Source organism: Danio rerio, chromosome 13 (genome assembly GCF_049306965.1).
Source record: "Danio rerio strain Tuebingen ecotype United States chromosome 13, GRCz12tu, whole genome shotgun sequence".
NCBI lineage: Eukaryota > Metazoa > Chordata > Actinopteri > Cypriniformes > Danionidae > Danio > Danio rerio.
This window is the reverse complement of record NC_133188.1, coordinates 45,891,151-45,913,575: the sequence shown is the minus strand read 5'-3', so window position 1 is coordinate 45,913,575 and position 22,425 is coordinate 45,891,151. Positions and strand designations below refer to the sequence as shown.

Here is a 22,425-nt window from a genome sequence, read left to right as displayed (position 1 = left end):
TTTCAATGCTTCCCACAGGTTTGAAACATATTTGCGGTGGTAGCCGGATTAAAACACACCATTTACCCACATTACACAAATAGGACAATTTAATTTAACAAGATTTTTTTATGACACTATCATACACTGTTTCTATCAATGGGTTAAAGTAAAAGAAAATCACTATTTCTCTTACTTTTATGCTATTCATAAAAGTTTTCTCTCTTTCAAGCTCAAATCAAACTGAATGCCAAAGCATTTTTAGATATAAATATAAAATAATCAGCAAATAAGAAAACAATGACAGAAAAGGGAATAAAAACAGACAATATCTTTAAAAATTCTAATTACAATATTAAAGCGTCTAAATTATTTAAATAAGGCAAATGCGTTAACCATTACTAATGGTGTATATATTATTTGCAGCCAGTTTAGATCAGTCATTTCACTCTCTGTAAAAAATTTTCCTGAGTCACTTAGATAAAAGAACAAATTACTAAATATACTTAGGCAGCCGTTAATATACCAGGGTGTCTTGCCCAAGTAAAGTCTACATGTGGGAAGCACTGCATTTCGGACATAATAAATAAAAAAAAAAAAAAAAAAAAAAAAAAAAAAAAAAAAAAACTATATATATATATATATATATATATATATATATATATATATATATATATATATATATATATATATATATATATATATATATATAAATAGATCACATAAAATGGAAATGCCAAGATGTGCATAATTAGTTTTTTTTAACTGAGTCAAACTTTATCTGATTTGAAAGAAAAAAAAAAGATAAAAGAAAAAAGGAAAAAAAGCCCAGTGTCTTCTACCGCAGCAAATTCCTTTTTTCATTTTGATTTGTCATCAATAAGTGACCATCTTATCTCCAAATCATTGGATGAAAACGGTGCTTTATCCGCAAATGTTTTATGCAATATTACAGTTTTGTGCATAAATCTAATGTGCATCTTTGGATGGAAACATAGCTACTGTAGACTTATAAAATATTTACGTATAATTTGTTAACATTTTTGCACAAAAATAAGATTCTCAAACATAATTGACAAATTTAATCACCTTCCTTGCTACTAATTGCTACGATTATGCAAAATAAAAGCAAAATAAAAAAAATATATATAAAAAATAAAATCACTGTGCAAAATCTAAATTTTAATGCCATACCTACCTGAAAAACTCAAAGTTTAAACAAGCTTTAGGCAGGAAAAACTTGTCATCTTGTTTGAACCAAACTTTGCTCATTGCAGTGTCCTAAAAACAAAAACACAAGACAGATTGAGGGCCAAAGAAAAGCTAGATGGTTCAGAGTTTAGAAGTTTGACAGACTTTTAGTTCCTCTATTTAAGCTGTCCTAAGTGTTCTAATATGAGATTAACCAAAACATACCTTTATTAAAGTGGGGGCAGATGGGGAATCCTTCTCTAGAGGGTAAATCTCAAAGTTTGTGGGGATGAATTCATTCTTCATTGGCAGTTTAAACTTTCCGTTGAGGTCTGCATTGTCCCATTTCTGTAACAAAAGGACCAAGAAAAAAAAAAGAAAAGGGAACATTGTTTTTTTCCCAACTTTTGCTAATTACATGAAGCCACAATGTTAATGCAAGTCTGCTAATTTGGCAGTGATGGTAGAGCATTAGTTCAAAAACTTTCACCAAATATGAATTTATTACAATATTTTGTTTTTCTGTAATACATTTTGTGATAAATGCAAAAAAACCAGATGACTTGAAAAGCTTTGTTTTTGAAAGATGGAATATTCTGTTAAACACAAGCCAATTTCAAGCATAAATACAAAATAGCAAAGATGCAAATGAAATGGTGCTTTTCAGATTGTCTGAGAAGTCAAATAATATTCAAACCCAGAGCTTAAATAATAATAAAAATGCAAAATCACAGTAGTCTTCACGGCAAAGATAGTAAAATGTAATACAATTTTGAATTTCATGGGCTTTTCAGGTCTCTTGAAATACTTGTTAATCACAGGTCTAAAACTACGTAAACATTAAACTTTAACAACATTTTGGCTAAACTTAGCAACAACAAACTACTGTACCTGATCAACTGTAATCATGACTGGACATTGCACATGCATACGATGTGACTATTGTGGATGTGTACATTGCAATATCAATGCTAAAACAATATATTGTGCAGCCCTATCTGAGACTTTCAGCTAATTCATCAAGCTGATGTATTTTTAGTTTATTTATATTTTAATGCCATATCAGCAGAGTTGGACATATTCATAGCAACATTGTAAATTATGTATTTAATATCTATTAACAATTATAACAGTTTCTTAAACATATAATCCTTCACTGTTTTTAATTAATGATATTCTAAAACTCCTCTAGGGGACACCATTTTAAACATGCCCCCTAAAACATTTCCTAAATAAAAATGCTCTAATATCATGCAAAAACATACATTCTATTACAGGGATGGGCAAACTTGATCCTCGAGGGCCGGTGTCCCTGCAGAGTTTTGTTCCAACACTAGTCTAACACACCTGAACATGCTAATCAGTGTCTTTAAGATCACAAGAAATCTATAAGCAGGTGTGTTTGATTAAAGTTGGAGCTAAACTGTGCAGGACACCGGTCCTGCAGGACCGAGATTGCCCACCCCTGTTCTATTAACATGTTTTTGAAATAAAAATATTCTTTCGTCACAACTATACAGGGCTGATAGTGGAAAAAATTCCTGAGCCTGAACTTTTTTTCCTTGCCCCTGAGGTGAGTAGGGGTGGGGGTACTATGTATGCAACGCACTTTTAACACATAACTTGTGGGCCCCTGGGCCCAAATATATTAACAGCCTATGTGTAAGCCTGGTCATCATAATTGTCAAGTGGCTCTTTTTAGACACATGCCAGTAATGTCAGTGACACATGCCAGTAATGTCAGTGACACATGCCAGTAATGTCAGTGACACATGCCAGTAATGTCAGTGACACATGCCAGTGTCAGTGATCTTGTGACATGTGCCAGTAGGTGTCAGTATAAGCACGTTATAAGAACATTAATCTTATAAGTCTCTTTGCTTTAATATTTAAAAATCATTAGGCAAATGACACCTGTTATCTTACATGCATATATGTTATGAGTTTTCAACATGCATTTTATTATAACTTTTTAAAGGATATTATTTAAAATACCTTAAAATGAAAATAAGTTAAATAATAAAATAAATGAATGAATTAAAAACATAGAGAAGTCCATATTGTAGGGAACAAAGGAACTGCCAGGATGCAATAATATACAGTACAAAAGATAAGTGTAACCCCTCCCATACATAAGCATGCCACAATAAATTTGGCTGACATGTACTGTCAAATGACTATATTACGTACGGAAGTATGACTACGAATACATAAAATAAATGCGTTTAAATTAAAACATCGTGGAGTAGCTCAGCAAATAAACTAACTTGCGACGCGATAAATTAGGTTAAAAGTCGTGTAATGATTAAATATGGTTTTGCTCCTGTTAATTAATGTCATAAGCTTCGCCGGGTGTCGATGTCACTGCAGTGACATGCAGCGCGACACTCTGAGTGACACAGGTCACTACACATGCCACTAGCGAGTGACACATGACAGTGGAAAACCGGACGTGCCACCGGAAGTGTCACTACACTGACTACACTGTGTCATCTGTACGTCAGATGTCGTGTCACTCCATGTTAAAACTGAATCCGCGTTCAAGCGCACACAATAAGCTAAAACTCGCCCCAAGCAACGGCAAAAACAAATAACAATGAATGTGTCGAGGAAAGAGTAAGGACATATCTTAATTATTTATTAATAAACTTATTCTGAGTCAGTGTCGCAAAGATCCTGACTGGCAATCTCCTCTTGGACTCGCCTTTAGAAATTCATCTTTACGGATTACATGAAGGAGTTTTCTTGTTTTCGATTTCTTTTATTTCGTTAAGTAATAATTTAAAGCTTTCTATAAATATATTTATTATGTCTGTGAGGCATATACATTTTGCTTCATTTTGTTAAGCGCTCCTGTTCAAAACCCAGACCACAGAAAGCGCATTATTTTGGTTTTCTTTATTTTATAAAAACGCTGTAACGTTTTTTGATGTATTACTCGTACTTTGTGAGCAAAAATGACGGATAACTTTAAATTGCTCCCACTGAAAAAATGCAAGTGATTGCTCTGGCGCCTCGATGTCCTGCAAGCTTTTTATAAGCAAACTATGCGCCTAATAGCACACATTCTTTAACGTTTAAGCTACCATTGTTTTATACTTAAACTGTTTTATATCTTTTATTTTAGGCAAGTCGTGATGATCTGAGAAGGCAAACTGATCAAACAGACAATGATGGTCTTCCGCTGGGCGCTGTTCGTGAAAAAAACTTAATTTTAACGAATAAAAAAATGCTCCAAACGTTTTTCTAAATAAGCCGAATAAAAAACGAAACTAAATATAAACACTTTGCCATTAGGCTCCATACAAAACTGAACTATTTCATAGCTGAAACACTAAGTTGTTTAAGGAGAAGGGGAAAATATATTTTTGTCCCGTCTATTGCTTCACCGTTATTTCGAGAATAAACCCAGCGTAAATATGCAGATGTCATTCCCAAAACATATCAGCGTATATGTGCCGAAAACGAAAGTTTCATACAAATTATGAATGGATTATTGCCTGGAAAGTGCAAAGCACGCTCCTCTTATTATCACTAAAAAGCGTCACTAATCTTAGTTCATAGAGATCTCACAAAGATCCGTTATAATTTATAAAGCTCTCTAAATTACACAATTAATCTTTTATTTACATGGCGTCTACACTCAAAAGATGATTTACGAGCACACAAAATGGCACTTAATAAAAACCAATCCGGCGCTTTCAGCAGTGAGTGAATTCTGTGAATCTAGAGAAATGACAGATCAATATCCGTGAACCTGATTTTTTTTCCCCCGCAGCTAGGCTTGCCACGATAGACGGTGTTGACGGTGATACCGGTGTTAAGACGCAACACCGGTGACATCACTTTTCTACCGTGACACCATCCCCACATTTGTTTTTTTAAGTATTCGTTTTTTATTTTTTTTATTAAACATTTATTTAAAATAAATGGAAAATATAATTATAAATAATTGACTTAAAACGAGAGCATGCTTTATAATTAAAATCTAAACATAGCTACAGTGCGTCATATTTCATTTACCACGTGAGGAGAAAAGAGGAGTCGAATTTACAGAAAGAGGATGGCGGACGATTTATTGTCAAAACGCAATGCAAAGGCGCATATTGGCAAAATTTTGGGTTCAAACCAAATGCATAAGAGAACCTGACGACGTTAATGAGGCGATCTGCAAACTTTGCCTGACAAAGGTGGCAGTATCTGGAAACATAACTAATTTATACACGCACCTTCATGTTTAACTATGGGTGGGTCGCGGATAGATCCATAAATACGCAACGCATACTCTCATTTAAAAAAAAATCACGCGACCATCATCTCACAATGTTTAGTAATAAATATCTTTTTTTTTAATTAAAACGAGTGATTTAGCAATGCTGCGCCATTGACAATCCAACTGCAGAGAAACATCGTGGCAACGTGAGGACTTTTTCCGAAGTTCAGCTTATTTCCACTTGATTATGTGTTTAATGTAAAAAAAATCCATAATGTCTAGGCCAAAAAGATCGAATCCTGTGTATGCGCGCATCTTTTATGAGGCCGCTCTCTTCAAAAACCGAAAGTTGCTTCTTCTGTCTGGCAATATTTCGGCTTTTAATATATGAAAAGTTTATTTAGATGAGCCAATATTAAAAATTGCAATAAAGTAACTGAGACGTGCGGCCACACATCGAATCTGAGGACTGATTTATCTCTCTCTCTCTCTCATTCAGACATCGAGCCACAACACAAGTCAAGTTGCAAAACTTAGGCAGGTGCAGCTGACAGGTAGAATAGCTGAAGCCTTTACGAAATCTGTCAAAATGCACCTCTGAAATTAATAGGCATAAATGTCTTTGAGCCAAAAAAAAGTCTATTGGTAGGATATCTGTAAAAACGCAATTGGAGCCAAAGATATGAGCTGTGTAGCCTATAAATTATAGGCCTATTATTTCGAATATAATGAAAACTAAAATTAACAATTCATTGCATTTTTCGTTTGATAAAAATATACGTAAACGAAAAAAAATCAAAGGGTGGCTAATTTGTATTAATGTGTTTTAATTGTAATGAAAATATGCTCAGCATATTTAATTAACGGCTATACGCCGTCAATAGACAAGCCATTCTAAACATTATTTTACCGTGTACTGGGTTATAATGTATATTTTACAATAAAAACTAAACGTAGCATGTCTCGCTGTCATTTAAAACGTGTAATTCATACCACACCAGAGCTGTGGACCTGTAGTGTTTAAACTTACAGGGCGGTTGGTCAATAGTCTTAATGCGCACTGAACTCCAATCCGAGGGACTCGATAGTTACTCGATAGACAACATTAACTTGAGAGAATTAAAAAATAAAAGTTTTTTTTAAAGGAACAACGTGCAAATCTGCAACAAATAAAATAAAAATAAAACGTGTTGGCAGTGCTGTGTGTATTCCGCCACTGACAGTGTGAGACGCCCTTATGCTGCGCCTGTAACTGCCGCTTGTAAGAGAGATCAAAGCTGTATCGATAAAACCAAAAAGCAAGATCATTTATTTATAAATATTCCATAACAATACTTATCGAAATATTTATACATTTACATGTTGTTTATTGAGATTGTGTGATCTGTATAGGTTGTCTGATCTTTCAAGAAGCTGTAAACTGACACATGTGCGGTGATGTTTAGCTCTGACGAGGCGCTTTTATTTAGCCTGCCCTTTGATTTTTTACATAATGTTCCAATTCTTATTTTTTTTTTTCATATAGTTTAAATATAAAATGAGTGCTCGCTTGTTTAGTTGTGATCATTATGCAAGGATCATATTTCATATTCGGTTTATTCTTCAATAGCCTAAATTCGTTAATAATGTATTTTATAAATGGATTGTTCATAAGGACTAAGCTGTTAATATATAACATAGGCGTTTATGGTTGTTATTTGTATGGTTCCAACTTACACAGTTTTTTCAGCCTGTAGCAGTGTTGTGTTTTATTCGTTATGTAAATAAAAGTTATGTTTTGTTTAATAACAGGGATTTTTTTTGTAGTTTCCTTTCCGTCCATTCAAACAATTGACACCGAATTGGCAACTCCCGCAAAACTGAAAGTGAAAGTATTATACGCACGCATTTATAAGCTATTTAAAAGCAGAAAAAGAGAGGAAATGAAAAAATGCCCACTCCCACGGTGATACCGGTGTTGTCACATGTCGATTAACCGGTGGGGAAATTTCCTCACCGTCGCAACCCTACCCGCAGCCACAGGACGCCGGAAATCCGGCGTGGTGCCGGAACGCTATCACCCCTGACTATATGTTTCTCTTCTCTATAAATATATAAATACACCAGGGCTGTTAAACTCGGTTCATAGAGGGCCGCAGAGTTTAGTTCCAGAGTTTAGTTGCACTTCAACTCGCCTACCTGTAGGTATCAAACAAGCCTAAAGGACTCAATTAGCTTGATCAGGCGTGTTCAATTAGGGTTGGAACTAAACTGTGCAGAGCTGCCCTCCAGGAACTGAGTTTGATACCCGTGATCTACACAACGACAAATGTCAAAGATAAGGTTTATGTACCATGACATACTAGAGAGAGAGATTTGCTAAAATCAAACGCGCTTCACCTTAATAGCTTCATCAGTAATGGCTTCTTGTTTATACTGTGTGCCGTACCACTCCTCAGTCCGATCAGTCTGTCCTTCAAATGATTTGGAGACAACTGCAACCCTAAAAGAAGTGAGTGAGGGGGAAAAAAAGAAAAGAATTGTAAAGATCAATTCACCAGACACAGCATGACACCATCCATTTCTCACAAGTCCCTTGGGGGAAAAAATGGGCTGTGCAATTTTGCCTTTATCAGATCTCTCTGGCCCAGTAAATAGATTTGGAATTATGGTCATTACATCAAAGGTTCAAGTTTCCCGAAGCTGCTCAATCTGCTGTGCGGGGCTGTGGATCAATGCACTATTTCTGCACAATTTAGACTCTACTGATCAATAGAGAACTTTTGGGACAATGACGTGCTATTCTGGACTCTCCTGCAATTAATCAATTGCATAAGAGAGCCCAGAATAGGTTCACTTTAAAATCCAGATCACTCCTTCCAGATTTAGACCACATCACACAAGGTTACCAGCAGGATACAGCAGTCTCAGACCATTCATTCACTGCCTGATGTGTTATGAATAAATTATTATGGTAAGTCACACTCTGAACCCCATTCAGTTCAGTTAAAACAGTAAAATACTGTTACAACCAATATTTACTAGTGACTGACTGTGAATGAATCGTTTGAATCAGTCAATAATTTACTGGAGATTCTACCTTGGAAGCCTTTACTAAAGGGCTAATTGATTTGCTGTGTATATATACACAAGTGTGGCTGTTACCACAAAAATATCCTATAAACTTCTCCACAGATTTTATCCAGCAAAACACTACTTAAATGTAAAAGTGGGATTGATGTAAATTGTATAATTTTGTAATAAAAATGAGACAGTTTTATTTTGGCATTGTACATAGTCAACTTTTGGGTGAGGTACGAAAATGTACTAATAATTTTTATTGTCTAAAACAGGGATGTGCAAACTTGATCCTCGAGGGCCGGTGTCCCTGCAGAGTTGTTCCAACATTAGTCAAACACACCTGAACAATCTAATCAGTGTCTTTAAGATCACAAGAAATCTATAAGCAGGTGTGTTTGATTAGGGTTGGAGCCTAACTGTGCAGGACACCGGTCCTCCAGGACCGAGTTTGCCCACCCCTGGTCTAAAACCTCTTTGTTAAAGGAAAATTTACTTTTTGGCTTTACTGTCTATCCTAATCAAGGGGAAATTTGTTTATTTACTTGTAGTTCTGTTTTCTTGGTTCTTTTGGTCCAGATTAAAAACAAAGAAAAAAAAGCATAAATTTAGTACAGATTCACTTGGTTAAGCCAAGCTAGAGGGTGCTTTCACACCTGCCTTATTTAGATCGGTTAAATCACACTAGAGTTCGTTTTCCCTCTTGGTGCGGTTCATTTGAGCAGGTGTGATTGCTGCAATTTTACTCGAGTGCACACCAAAAGCGAACCAAAGAAGCGTACCGAGACCTGCTTGAAGAGGTGGTCTCGGTACGGTTTCAAACGAACTCTGAAGTGGTTTGTTTGTGGTGAGAATATGATCCGAGCTAAAGCAGACCCAACCGCAAAAATTACTGCACCTTTTGGACTAATCCAGCTGCCATAGGCCGATGCGCAGTGCATTAGGGGATATGGAGGGAAAATATATGTTGACAGCGCTTTACCAACAGCGAGAGAGAGGGGAAAAACATTACCTAATGGAAATATTTCCGCAAGAGGACCATGTCGCAGTTTCGAAAACATTGCTTTCCAGCCGCGGCCGTGCTTCATTCTCGAAATGTATAGTTGGTCTAAAGCAGGGCGCAGCCCCATAGTAAAAAGTGACATTTTGTGTCTGCCGGTTTGTTTACTTGCTGGAGTTCATTTGCATTTTCCTGCATGCAAATTCTGACCAATAAATAAGCAGTTTAGGAACTATGTTCAACAACATCTGGCCAATGAGAGATGTGGATTTTGTCAGATGACTGCATGTTGGTTCTTTTCAACTGGTTCGGACCAAAGCCAGCAGTGTGGTGTGAAAACAACCAAAAGATGGCAGAAAAATGCAACAATGTATCATTTATTGCCCTTTGTCCGGACCAAATGAAGCGAACTACAGATGTGAAAGCACCCTTTAGTGTCATTCTGCTACATGTGTGGACATACAGCAGGGAAAATAAGTATTGAACACGTCATGTTTTTTCCAGGGAATAATATTTCTAAAGAGGCTGTTGACATGGAATTGAACCAGATTTTAGTAAAACCAAACAATACAAACAAAAATAAAACAAAAATCTAAAAATGAGTTGTGTAATAACAAGGAGACAGTGCTGAACTACTGAAATGTATTTAATATATTATATAAAAGGCTTTTTTTTTAATGATGGCAGCTTGAAGATGCCTCTCATATTCAGAATGAAGTCACATGAAATTCTCAGGTGTTTTTTTGTTGGACTGAAGCATCTAATAATATTCAATGAGGAAGGGTAGAGGGTTGCTGAAGAACTATTGAGAGATTTCAGCAGATGTCTAGCCTTTCATTGCCTTTCTACACCTTCCTTTCTTTATTTGTTTCCCCCCACTGTACATGGAAGAAAATGTAGTGTAAACAAGAAAAACTGGAAATAGGAGCAATATTATTTTAACCTATACATTGCAAACTTCCTGAAGCGGTAATCTAAATATACATATAAGAAACTGTCGACTACACGCATAACCTAACACATACTATCAAAGTACTTTATCTTGTACAATACTGTACATGATTATGTTGTGTGCAAAAGAGACATTTAAGGTTAAATATTAATAAGGCGAGTGGTGCGCTATGATTTGTGATGAACTCACAAGCAAACATTTATTTTACTTTGGTTCAGTTTGTCATTAAAAGGGACAAAATCAATAAAAAAAATAAATAAAAAATACGTCATTTACTCATTTAGTTATAAAACTCTGTATCTTCTGTTTGAATACAAAAGAAGATACTTTAAAGAATGCTGGTTTCTGTGAACCAGTCAACTTCCATTATTTCTATTCAAACCATGGAAGTCAATGGGTCTAAATATCTTGTTTACAGGAAAAAAAGGTTTTGAACAAGTAAAGGCTGAGTAAATGACAATACAATTTTCATTAAGTGAACTACTCTTTTAAGACTGCATCTTAAGGTATATAAAATGCATTAAACCTGTCTGGGTTTTGGTTAGTTTTAAAAAGTTTGGTCTATGTTGCATTCATTTTCCATTCTAACCACACCAGAGTTTGTGAGAAAGCAGCATGCCTTTTTTTCCTCAGTCATCCTCTCTCAACATTAACAGAACAAATAACACCAGAGCTTATTTTTCCTTTTAAATCGAACCTGCCAAGAGTCAACAATTTCTGATAACACCACACCAAAGTGTCACAATTACCATGGTTGGTCACTTTGAATAGGATTCAAATAGTCTCTAGTTGGCAGTTCTGAATAGAAAAAGGCAAGATCAGATTTTACACACTGATAGCAAGAGTCTGGCTATGTAAGACTACCTCATCTAGTGTTGCAGAGCTTACAACAAGCCAATCACCTAAGACGACGCATGTCAAGCAGCAAACCCCCAGATCTGGAGTAAAAGTCTTATCTTGATCCAAACACTTCTGAAATACTTAAACAAAATGAAATGCGAGAGCCCTACAAGTTCTTCCATCCCAAAAACAACAGGAGAGTGGCAACGGTAGAGGTTGAGGTGCAGTTCAAACAAGCTTTTTTAAAGCTGCAAAGGAAATTGTATTCGAAAGCCTTCGTCATAGCAGTGAAAGTGAGATTCTTTCAATTCAAACACAGCAAGGAGATCCAGTTGCAAATAACACTTCAAAAACAGTTAAAAACGTCAACCAATCTGAGCCCTGTTGGGATATGAGCAGCAAGACATAAAAGAATTTGATATTTGCTTCACAAAGGTTCAAATATGAAGCTCCTTGAGTGGGTCTTTGAAGAAAGCTGCCAATAACTAGACATCTGGGTTAAACTAATCTCATCCAGAGGGGACAACATGCATCTTTCAGGTCTCTCCATCACGTTTTTTTAATCAAGCGCAACATCCATGACACGGTTTCGCTTTAATATTTGGCATTACAGATTTGAACGAACCCTAAATCCTAAGAACAACAGTAACAAAGCCTTAACAGATGGCTTTCTTTTACAGGTTATGCACATGAAAGTGTGCAAACATATTACAAATCTGAAAGTCAGCTTTGTGTGTGTACGTGTACATGTGTGTTCACCTGACATTCTCTGGTCTCAGTTTATCAAGCACCATCTCAATGAGGTCTGGCCTGAACTCTTCCAGCAAGTATTCGGCAGCCAAAATTTCTTCCAGCGGATAGTACTGGGAAAAAAGAAAAAGCCTTATAAACAGACATGGGGCAACATTGTGTGCCCTAAAAGTTTTTTAAACAATAAATATATGAAAACTAACAATAAATAAGAGCATTTACCACTTTTTTTTTAATCAATACTATTATTGCGTTTATGGTTTCTCTAACCTAATATGCCACTTATTTGTAAATACATATTTTTATTTCTGATTTATACAGCTAAACACAATGCACATATTACAGAAAAACCATCTAGATGTATATAAAGCTTATGTTTGCTTCATTTCCAGCTTATTTAAATGTTCTCTCGTGACCATATTTATGCATGCATCCTAAGCTCCTATAAAATCACAAAAGATTGCTCGTGTTTGCGCATGCTTGGCAAATAATTGTAATTAAGTCAAATGCAACATTCTACCATACAATTTTTGCTGATGCATATTGTTCCACACCTTCTTTGATATGCTATTTGATCAGTTCAGAATGCACTAGTATTTAATTCCAAATGTGTATATAAAAAAAATAAAAGAAATCACTTTAAAATGAAACCCTGGCTCTGATCTCCAGACACAACACAGTCGGCACCCTGATGACACGAGCAACTGTAACCATGGAGACAACCTTTTAAAGTCTTTCATGAGAGAGACACCTACATGCAGAAGTCCAGCCACTTTAGACGTGTATCCACGAGGACGTTCCTTATCCTTAAATCGGAAAGCCACGGTGTTCAAATCCTACAAACAAACAATGTAGAGACAAATCAGTCATGTCTAATGTATTAAAAACCACCCGTGTTAAAAATGAATAAATAAATAAATAATAAAAGGTGCAGTGGCTCAGTGGTTAGCACTGTCGCCTCACATAAAAAAGGTCGCTAACTTGAGTTGGGTCAGTTGGCATTTCTGTGTGGAGTTTGCATATTCTCCTGGTGTCGGTGTGGGTTTCCTCCGGGTGCTCAAGTTTCCCTCACAGTGCAAAGACTTGTGCTATAGGTGAATTGAATAAACTAAACTGTCCGTGTGAATGAGTGTGTATGGATGTTTCCAGTACTAGGTTGCAGCTGGAAGGGCATGTGTTGTCTACAACATATGCTGGAAAAGTAGCCGATTCATTACCCTGATGAGTAAAGAGACTAAGCGGAAGGAAAATTATTAATGAATAAAAATAAAAAAATAGCTGTAAACAAGGCTCTACAAAAATAAGTTAGCTTTTCCCCCAAATAGTGCTTTAACTTTTTTCTGGATTCTGCTTTTTGTGGTTTAAAACAAACTTAACAAAAATAGGGGCAAACAAATAAATTACACACAACTATTTATCCCTTAAATGTAAATAAATAAAATGCTCTTTTGGCAAAAATAATTTCTGCACAAAAAAGGTTTTTAGTTTTAATAAAAACAAACATCTTATATGAACATGATCTTATATTTTAGGTAGATTTTTAATGAACTGCATAATTAGATAATTATTAGTATGTCATGATATTTCTATTAAAGAACAGTAACAGTATTTATTAGCGGTGGGCCGTTAATAGCGTTAATGTGCTGCGTTAAAGTGAGACTCTTATAGAGCAATAAAAAAATATATATCACTGTTAATCTATTCTCAGAGTTGGTTTGGGAGCTGGGTCTATTCTACTCAAGCTATGATGACTTTCACCATGATATTTTAGCGCAAATGTATACCTGACCGGTGAGCTGTCTGACAAAAAAAAGTGCCCTTCTGAATTAAATCAGCACGATGCCCTTCTGGATCTTTCACTCACTTCAAAGACACTACTGACTACGCTTACATGGACATCTGTAATCTAGTTATTTGCCTTAATAGGCAATATCATAATAAGGTGTTTACGTGAAGTGCTTTCATGTAAGAGTTTCCTGTAATTTTGGGTGACTTCAGCTGCAGTTCGGCAGTTTCACTTTAACTCATGAACATTTCATTCATGAAGCCGTGACAAACTGGGGTATTAGACACAAATAAGGAGTAAAGACTGATGAGAGTGTTATGGAATTTAATAACGCACACCAAATATAACAAAAAAAAACGTAAGCAATTCGCAATATATGTGTATGTGTGTGTGCGCACAGTCCTCAACTGAAAGCTGCATGTGGATCACGTCGGAAAATATGGTGAAGTCCTTCATGACGGTAATAGTTTGATTGCGGTGTTTACTTCAATAATGCCACTAATATCTGCATACTCCACGTCTTAATTCCATTTCTCTTTAGTTAAGTTATGACTTTAGTTGGATTAAGGTGATCAAAATGTTAGTTGGAATCACTGTTTGGAGCTTATGTAGGCCTACAGTTCAAAACTCCTGTTTAACTGAATAAACGATTAGTCAACACAAGTACATCTTATTGAACATCATATATTTTCATTACCAATTATCATAGTAGAAGTTTCTCAAGCAGTTTGTGATGCATTTTGGAAACAGGAGACGAGCCCCTGGTCTAATGCGGCTCCTGGCTTGAGAAACCCGTTCTCAAAGATTTTCAGTCATTGAGATATTTAGTTATTATTTGGGTAGCACACATATACTGAATGCCTTTAGCAGAATTCAAATGAGCCATTTAATGTTGATTAATTCCAAGATTACAGTGAGTTTAATCTAGATTAAAAAAATTAATCCAGGCCCACCTATAGTATTTATACAATACATATTTATTTGAGATAAACCAAAAACATTTAATTTGCCCAGCTGTATAAAAGACTGAGTTTGTATTCCTGATGAAAAAATATTCCAAACTAATTCCCAAGAAGTTTGTGTGTCTCAGGCCCCGTTTACACTAGTACGTTTTAGTTTTAAAACGGCGTTTTAGAATGAAAACGATCCGCGTCCACACTCGCGTTTTACCCAGCGTTTCTGAACTGCTCTCCGTCCACACCAAAACGCTGAAAACGCACATCACGTGACCACACAGACGCTCTCGGGCAAGCGCTGCGCCCATCTACCCAGTTGAGAGCTGTGCTAGTCGGACTTCTCATCAAGCATCTCCCGCTGGATCTAATCTCACTATATTTATTAAACGGGATATTTCATTTATCTTGTTGTCTTTATCTAACGACATATTCCCTGACTTTGGGCATTGGAATCTATTACTTGTTCTCAGGTAACGTGTTTTGGCTGAGCGCAAAGATAAGTTAATGATTAATGTAACCACGTAGCCTATTCTGTATATTGACTGATCGCTTGCCTTTATTTCCTATAATGTATAAACTTATTGTATGTTATACTTTTTAAATGGCCATTATCAATTCTTAAAGCTGATACTCAGCAAAAGAGAGGGTGTGTTTCGTATTTTCACTGAAATTGAAAGGAGGCAGTTGTTATCAACTCCGTTTTGTTATAAATATCCACACAGTGAAGATGACACTCATCTTATGCAGCACGACGCCTCAACATTTCTGCTGTCTAAGTTGCTAATATTAAAATGAAAATAGGCAGTTCCTTATATCAAGTTTACATTTTATTGTTGAGAAAGTGAAACAACGAAGCCAGGGTGATGTGAATGAAGTTATAAAGTACACTGTTCCCTTTGAAGATTTACCCGTGTCCTCGGTATAGTCTGCTTTTCCATATCAAACTGAGAAGAAGAGATGCAGCCTTGATCAAACTTGCGAAGTCTGAACTTACACGGAGAAGATGCAGGACTGAACTGTGCGTGTTAGGCTACGTAATATTCAGAAAAAGCCCCAATCAGAGAGGCGAACGTCTGCAGCCCCGCCTCCGTTTTCAGATGTCTCCGTTTTCCATCATCCACACTGAGACGGAGCAGCAGCGTTTTAGAATGAAAACGGCCTCTCCAGCGTTTTCGAAACGATCCGTTTTCGGCGCTCGAGAACTCCGGCGTAGTGTGGACGGTTGGCGTAACCGTAGCAAAACTTATGCGTTTTCAAACTAAAACGCATTAGTGTAAACGGGGCCTCAGTGAACGAGCATTGCTATTTTCTGCAGTTTAATACTTACTAACACGAGTGCACAACTACAGCCACACTTAACTCATTTATGCCAATTTAACCACATTTTAAACGTTAAATGGATAGTTTCAAAATATGCCCATCTTTCAAAAAGCCTGAAGCACGTTCATACCTTACACTCCTGAAAGACCCACTCCTGAGGGCCCTCCGTCCGCAGCTTCTGAATGTACTGAAACATGTGGAAGATGATATCCTCGACATGCACTAGAGACAAGGGAAATACAGCTCAAACACATATTGATATGTGCACACCCTTAGAAGAAAAATCTCAGGTCCTTACACAGCCCCTCTTCTGTCAAATCCACATTAATAATGAAGAACATGAATCCTCTGGCTCCTTCTTTCTGGCCTCCAACTAGAGTGTTCACCCATCCTGAGAGGAGACACAGTGAATACATGAGCATATGGCTAAGATATAGAAATCAAAGCAGTTTTACAAGTCAGATGCTAACCTTTAAACCTTACGTGGTAAAATGATCTCTAATTTCTTTTGTCTGTTTTGTAATTTGGGCTCTTAAAGGGATAGTTCACACCCAAACTCAATTCTGTCATCATTTACTCACTTCACTTGATCTAAACCTTTCTTTTGTTGAAAAAAACAAAATAGATTCTGAAGAAAGCTGGATACTTGTAACCACTTATCTCCATAATATGTGTTTTTTTCCCAACTATGGAGATCAGTGGTTAGAGGTTTTAAACATTTTTCAAAATATCTTCTTTAGTGTTCAATTGAATAAAGAAACTCAAAACACTTGAGGGTGAGTAAAGAGCGTGTACATTTTCATTTTTGGGTGAACACATATCTATTTAAGGCAAAAGTTGACTTGCCTTTAGATTTGAGCTCAGACAAAAGACTGCCTGGACCCTCGTGTCCAATCAGGTGGCCAAGATAATGACCCGGATTTGATTTGTAGTACTTCTGCAAGTCTGGTATAGGGAAGGTCACATACAAGTTTCTGATGTCCTTGATTGGCACCACTTTATAGAATTGCTGTGGGAAAACAGACAATGAAATGAGATGAAGATCCAAGAAAACCGATTAGCAGAGATCATTCCTTAAAATGTGTGCTACAATAGGAGTTTAAAGCAAGTAGAATTAACAAACAATGATTCATTTAACAAAATTTAAAGATCATTAACTGCTTTACGCTACTGTTCAAATGTTTAGGGGAAAGAACAAATTAATACTTTGTGTCACACAGTTAGTTATAGTAAATTATGCAATGGAAATTTATTTAACAAAAATGTCTATAATGATACATTTAAACTAAATGCTTTTCTTTTTTTTCTCAAAAGCATTTATCATGATGGTAAAATCAGCATACCCGAACGATCATGATACTGAATAAAACCGTTATGGAAGAAAGAAAAAAAAATGAGGGACCACATGAACATTGTGAGTCGGGGTGTAAACCTACACTGGTCTCACGAATACGATTATGTCATCGATTTGTCGATATCTCGGTGCATTGACGATGCTTTCCATCCACAATTATATGTTTTTTTTTTCACAACACAAGAATTCTTTAATTAATTTTTAAATATATTTATACAGTATATTATTTGTAATACTATTTTGTCCTTTTTTTTTTTCCAATTCCTTTTTATTATATTTTAAGTAACATGTACATACACATTTCCATGTGTCAATTCCAACACAAACCAACAAACCAACAAATGAACAAACAAACCAAAAACAAAACAAAACAAAAGGCTTCTCAGTATTTTACATCAAAATACAACATCACCTCTATTACTAATCTTCTAGTAAAACATTTCTAAATCCACCATCTTTTAAAAACAGTGTAAAAGGTCCCCAAACTCTATCAAAAATTATATATCTATTTCTTATCATATAAGTTATTTTTTCCATTTTCATGTTTGTCACCATCTCTTTCAGCCAACAACCTATAGTTGGTGCACATATACTTTTCCAATTTAAAGAAATAAGCCGTTTCGCTTGTAGAATACATATATTCAAAAATATTTGCTCCATCTTTTTTAACTTGATCTCCTTGGGATATAAATGAAATAAAAAAATTAAAGGAGACATTGGTATAGAAACCTCAAGAATATTTTCTATAATTTCTTTCATACATTTCCAAAAGTTCTGTATTTCTTTACATTCCCATATACAGTGATACAACGTTCCTTTTTGGTCCCTACATCTCAAGCAAGTATCTGGAATATTTTCATTATATTTATGCAATAAAACTGGAGTTATATAAATCCTCATCAACCATTTATATTGTAACAGTTTTAGACGAGTGTTCATTGTTAGTGATTGAGCTTCCTCGCACATCTTCATCCAGTCCTCTGTAGAAATATCCTCCTCAAGATCTAATCTCCAAGCTTCCAATTTACAATTTGAAGATTCCTTTGATGCTGACACCAGCATCTTGTATAATGCCGAAATTAAACCTTCACTAAAACAGTCTTTAGTTATTACGTTTTCCAAAATAGAGAATGATGGCATATCTAGAGAATTATTTTGTAATTTAAAGATAAAATCTCGTATTTGTAAATATTTAAAGAAATGTTTTGCAGGAATATTATATTTACTCACAATTTCATCGAATGACATTAGAATATTGTTAACATACAAGTCTGCTATCTTTCTAATTCCTTTCTCTGCCCATATCTTGAATCCTGCATCTAACGCACCTGGTTTAAATTTTTTATTGCCCCAAATTGGACTGAAATAAGATAAGGGATAGCTGTCACTTAAATATTTTTTTATGTCAAACCATACGGAAATCATATTTATAACTATGGGATTGGAAACATTTTTTTTTAGATCTTTAAATTCTGCTGAATATAAATACAAGTTTAAAGGTAGACCAGACTTAATGCCAATTGATTCCATCTCCACCCACGATGGGCAGTCTTGAGATAAAAAATAAAACATTATTGTTCTAAGTTGCACAGCATAATAATACCAATGCAAATTAGGACATTGTAGACCTCCTCTATCGTATGGCAAATACAGGAGAGTTAGACGGAGTCTGGAACGTGTATTATTCCAAATGAATTTAGTGAACATTTTTTTAAGTCTTTGAAATAAATTTTTAGGGGGAGGCAAAGGGATATTTTGGAATAAATATAGATATTTGGGTAAAATATTCATTTTTAAAACATTTATCCGACCAATTAAAGATATGGATAAGGGCATCCATCTTTCTATTGATCTACTAACAATTTCAAAAAGTGGATCATAATTTTCTGGCACAACATCCTCTAGTTTTGGTACAATTTTTATACCCAAGTATGTAAGACAATCGACAATATTAAAGGTTGCAGCACACTTATTAGGTTGTTGTCTGTCACTCTCATTTAAATATAGAATAGAACTTTTCGAATTATTAATTTTGTAACCAGATATTTTTCCAAATGTACTGATGAGATCTAGTAGAGCAGGTATTGATGTATCAAGCTGCTTTAGAAACAGAATGACGTCATCAGCAAACAATGCAACTTTATGTTCTATCATTCCTATCTTAATTCCTGTTAATTCCACATGTTTTTTTATTGCTATTGCAAAAGGTTCAATGGAGATGGCAAAAAGCAAAGGAGAAAGAGGAGAACCCTGTCTACATCCTCTTGATACACTAAATGGTTTTGAAACTATATTGTTTGTCAACACTTCTGCCGTAGAACAATTATACAATAGTCTAACCCACCTACAGTATTTTTCACCAAACCCAAATCTATCCATCACATCAAACAAATAAGACCATTCAACCCGATCGAAGGCCTTTTCAGCGTCCAATGATAATAGAGCCGTATCTTGTTCACCCCTTTGTTCATGAAGTATATTTAGGACTCTTCGAACATTGTGAAATCCTTGCCTACGCTTTATAAAACCATTTTGATCTTCTCCTATTAAATTTGGTAATGTACCTTCTAACCTCTTAGCTAAAATTTTACTTAATATTTTTGTGTCTGAATTCAATAATACTATTTTGTCCTTTAATACAAGCAGTCAGATATATGAACTACCTTTAATTTGACCTCTTTTTCAATGTTTCAAACAAACCTCAAATACAGAAGACAACATGAGCATTTATAGCAAATAAACTATTATTCCTCTTACTTTGAGCGTTGTCAAGCATTTTTACATCCCTTTGATTGGTCATTGTGTTCACACACTCAACAGAAAGGGCTGCAATTAGCTCTAAAACAATCCAGCAAACTCGGATGCTGTGAATTGTGTACAGTTGTCTGTTTTAAGTAGTAGGAGCATTTAAATTACTCCCCTTTGCCTTGTTCGAATAGTATTTCACGGCAACAGCGCATATGAGATAAATGACACCAGTACTTAATAACCGGTGATCTATCAATGAACCGATACTGAATTATCTACATCAAGATGCATCGAAGAAACAATTAATTTTGACACCCCTAATTCTTAGTATCTTTGGATGTACTAAATTTATTAGGCATGTGTTGGAGTAAAAAAACTATAATAAATAATAAAAAATAAATAAACAAACTTTCTACACAATTCTGATAACATTTCTACCAAATTTCATGTAAAAGTTTCTTGCAGAAAACGGAGCAAAACAAATCAAAAACTTTTTTTTAATCGAATCAAAAATCTCCAACTACAAACTATTGACGATTAGGGTTTAGATCTCACCCTCAGGTGTTCCTCCTGGAAAGGATGTGTAGGGAATTCTGGGACAGGGACATTCTTGTTCTCCACCTCTCCGAAAAGCTTCACCACCATTGACGTCAATTCATCCAGCGTCTCTGTCAAGATGTGTGAGACGCAATGTTAAACTCAAAAGCGCAAACAAATCACCACTGTACCCTTTATAACACATACGAGTCTCTGCAAAAACAAACCAGGAATCAATCAACAGAATGACAAAGAGCAAGACGGAGCTCATGAAACATTCAGCGTCAGACTGAGCGCGAATTGAAAAATCTGCCATACCTTGAATAGAGCAACAGGTTATTGCATTCGCTGTCAGCAACATTTACATCCACAAATCTGATTCTGATGTTGTTATTTATTTAGTTTTTTTATTGTTCAGAGTGAATGGGAAAAGCTAGCAAACTGAACAGGAGAATACACACTTTCCACCAGCTGAGTTTAAAATATAAGAAATCAATGAATTGTAGCCAGGACTGACCTCTGCCCAGCACACACAATCCCATCAGGTTGGAGGAATAATAGGTAGAGTGAAACTTTAGCAGCTCCTCGCGGATATCAATGCCCTGTTGAGATGGCCTGGTCTCAAGGGTTAACTTGTTGCCTGGAGAAAAAAAAAAAAAAAAGAAAAAAAGAAAAAAAGCAACACACAAATTAATGGAAAAGATACAATTTCTTTGAGGGGAAAAAAGTGATCAGCTTTAAAATAATTTGTACCAAAAATGTGGGCAACTGTAAATAGGTTTGAACAATATATCAAATAAGCATCGATACTGCAATGTGTGTAGCTGCAATAGTGACATCGCAAAATAAGATTATTAAAGATAAAAAAGTTAGAGGTATTATTAAATTATTTATACAATGATCATATTATTTTCCATTTAATTGTATTGCTCCACTCAAGGCCTTAATGCAGTTGGGTAAAATACCTTTTTTTTTAACAAAATAAAACACCAAAGCCTCACAATTTTATTACTAATTTCACCAGGAATAGACAATTACTTGTCCATTTATTAAAGCTATAAACCTCTCGTGTAGCAAACTTTGACCAATTTTTGAGAAGCAGAGTCCAGAAAGAGGAACGTTACCATAATCCTATGATAATCTAGTTATTATACGAGGCTGATACAGTAAAATTGACACTTTGCAAATTTTTAAATGCCAAAAATTGTGAATCCACTAATATAAACAAGGATTATGCTAGACATGGGCACGTTTTTAAATTATATATTTAAAAAAATAATAATATTAAAAAAATAATAATAATAAACACAGTGGTAGTTAATATGCACAATATTGTATACTCTTTCAATCAACTGAAGAAAGTACAAAACGGCAAAGCAGTACTACATGAAACATGTTTCAAAGTACAATCAGCCTAAACAACACTATTATTTGGATAATGCTGTTACCAATGTCAGTAATAGAAATGTATATATACACATTATCATTTGAACCTTAAATTATTTGTCATTTAAATGATTTTTGGTCTTATGATACATGCTTGTAATGTATTATATTTTATGCACTACATAGAAAAAGATTTAATCATCACAGTTGATCTAAATTAATTATATCTTCCCAAATAGAGATGTTCAAATCATATATAATAACAGCCAAAACAAAATATCACAATGTCAGATTTTTCCAATATTGTGCAGCCCTAACTGTAAACATTAAACCTTCACTTCAGACCAAACAAGATC

The 22,425-nt window shown here is 35.2% G+C and overlaps 1 protein-coding gene across 3 annotated transcripts in view; it reads right to left on the bottom strand.

Annotated features, from left to right (window-relative positions):
* The window catches only part of ide (insulin-degrading enzyme), a 53,128-nt gene that overhangs the window by 21,351 nt on the left and 9,352 nt on the right, over positions 1 to 22,425 (bottom strand). For all 3 annotated transcript variants that reach the window (XR_012388583.1, NM_001089525.2, XM_005169528.6), the window contains 10 exon segments: positions 21,201 to 21,323; positions 20,702 to 20,814; positions 16,891 to 17,053; positions 16,343 to 16,435; positions 16,175 to 16,266; positions 12,738 to 12,818; positions 11,992 to 12,095; positions 7,763 to 7,865; positions 1,396 to 1,518; positions 1,178 to 1,260 (listed from right to left, as the gene is read on the bottom strand). Coding sequence is in view for 2 of the 3 variants with exons in the window: in NM_001089525.2 (NP_001082994.2) it covers positions 1,178 to 1,260; positions 1,396 to 1,518; positions 7,763 to 7,865; positions 11,992 to 12,095; positions 12,738 to 12,818; positions 16,175 to 16,266; positions 16,343 to 16,435; positions 16,891 to 17,053; positions 20,702 to 20,814; positions 21,201 to 21,323 (1,078 nt within the window). In the remaining variant the exon portion in view is untranslated.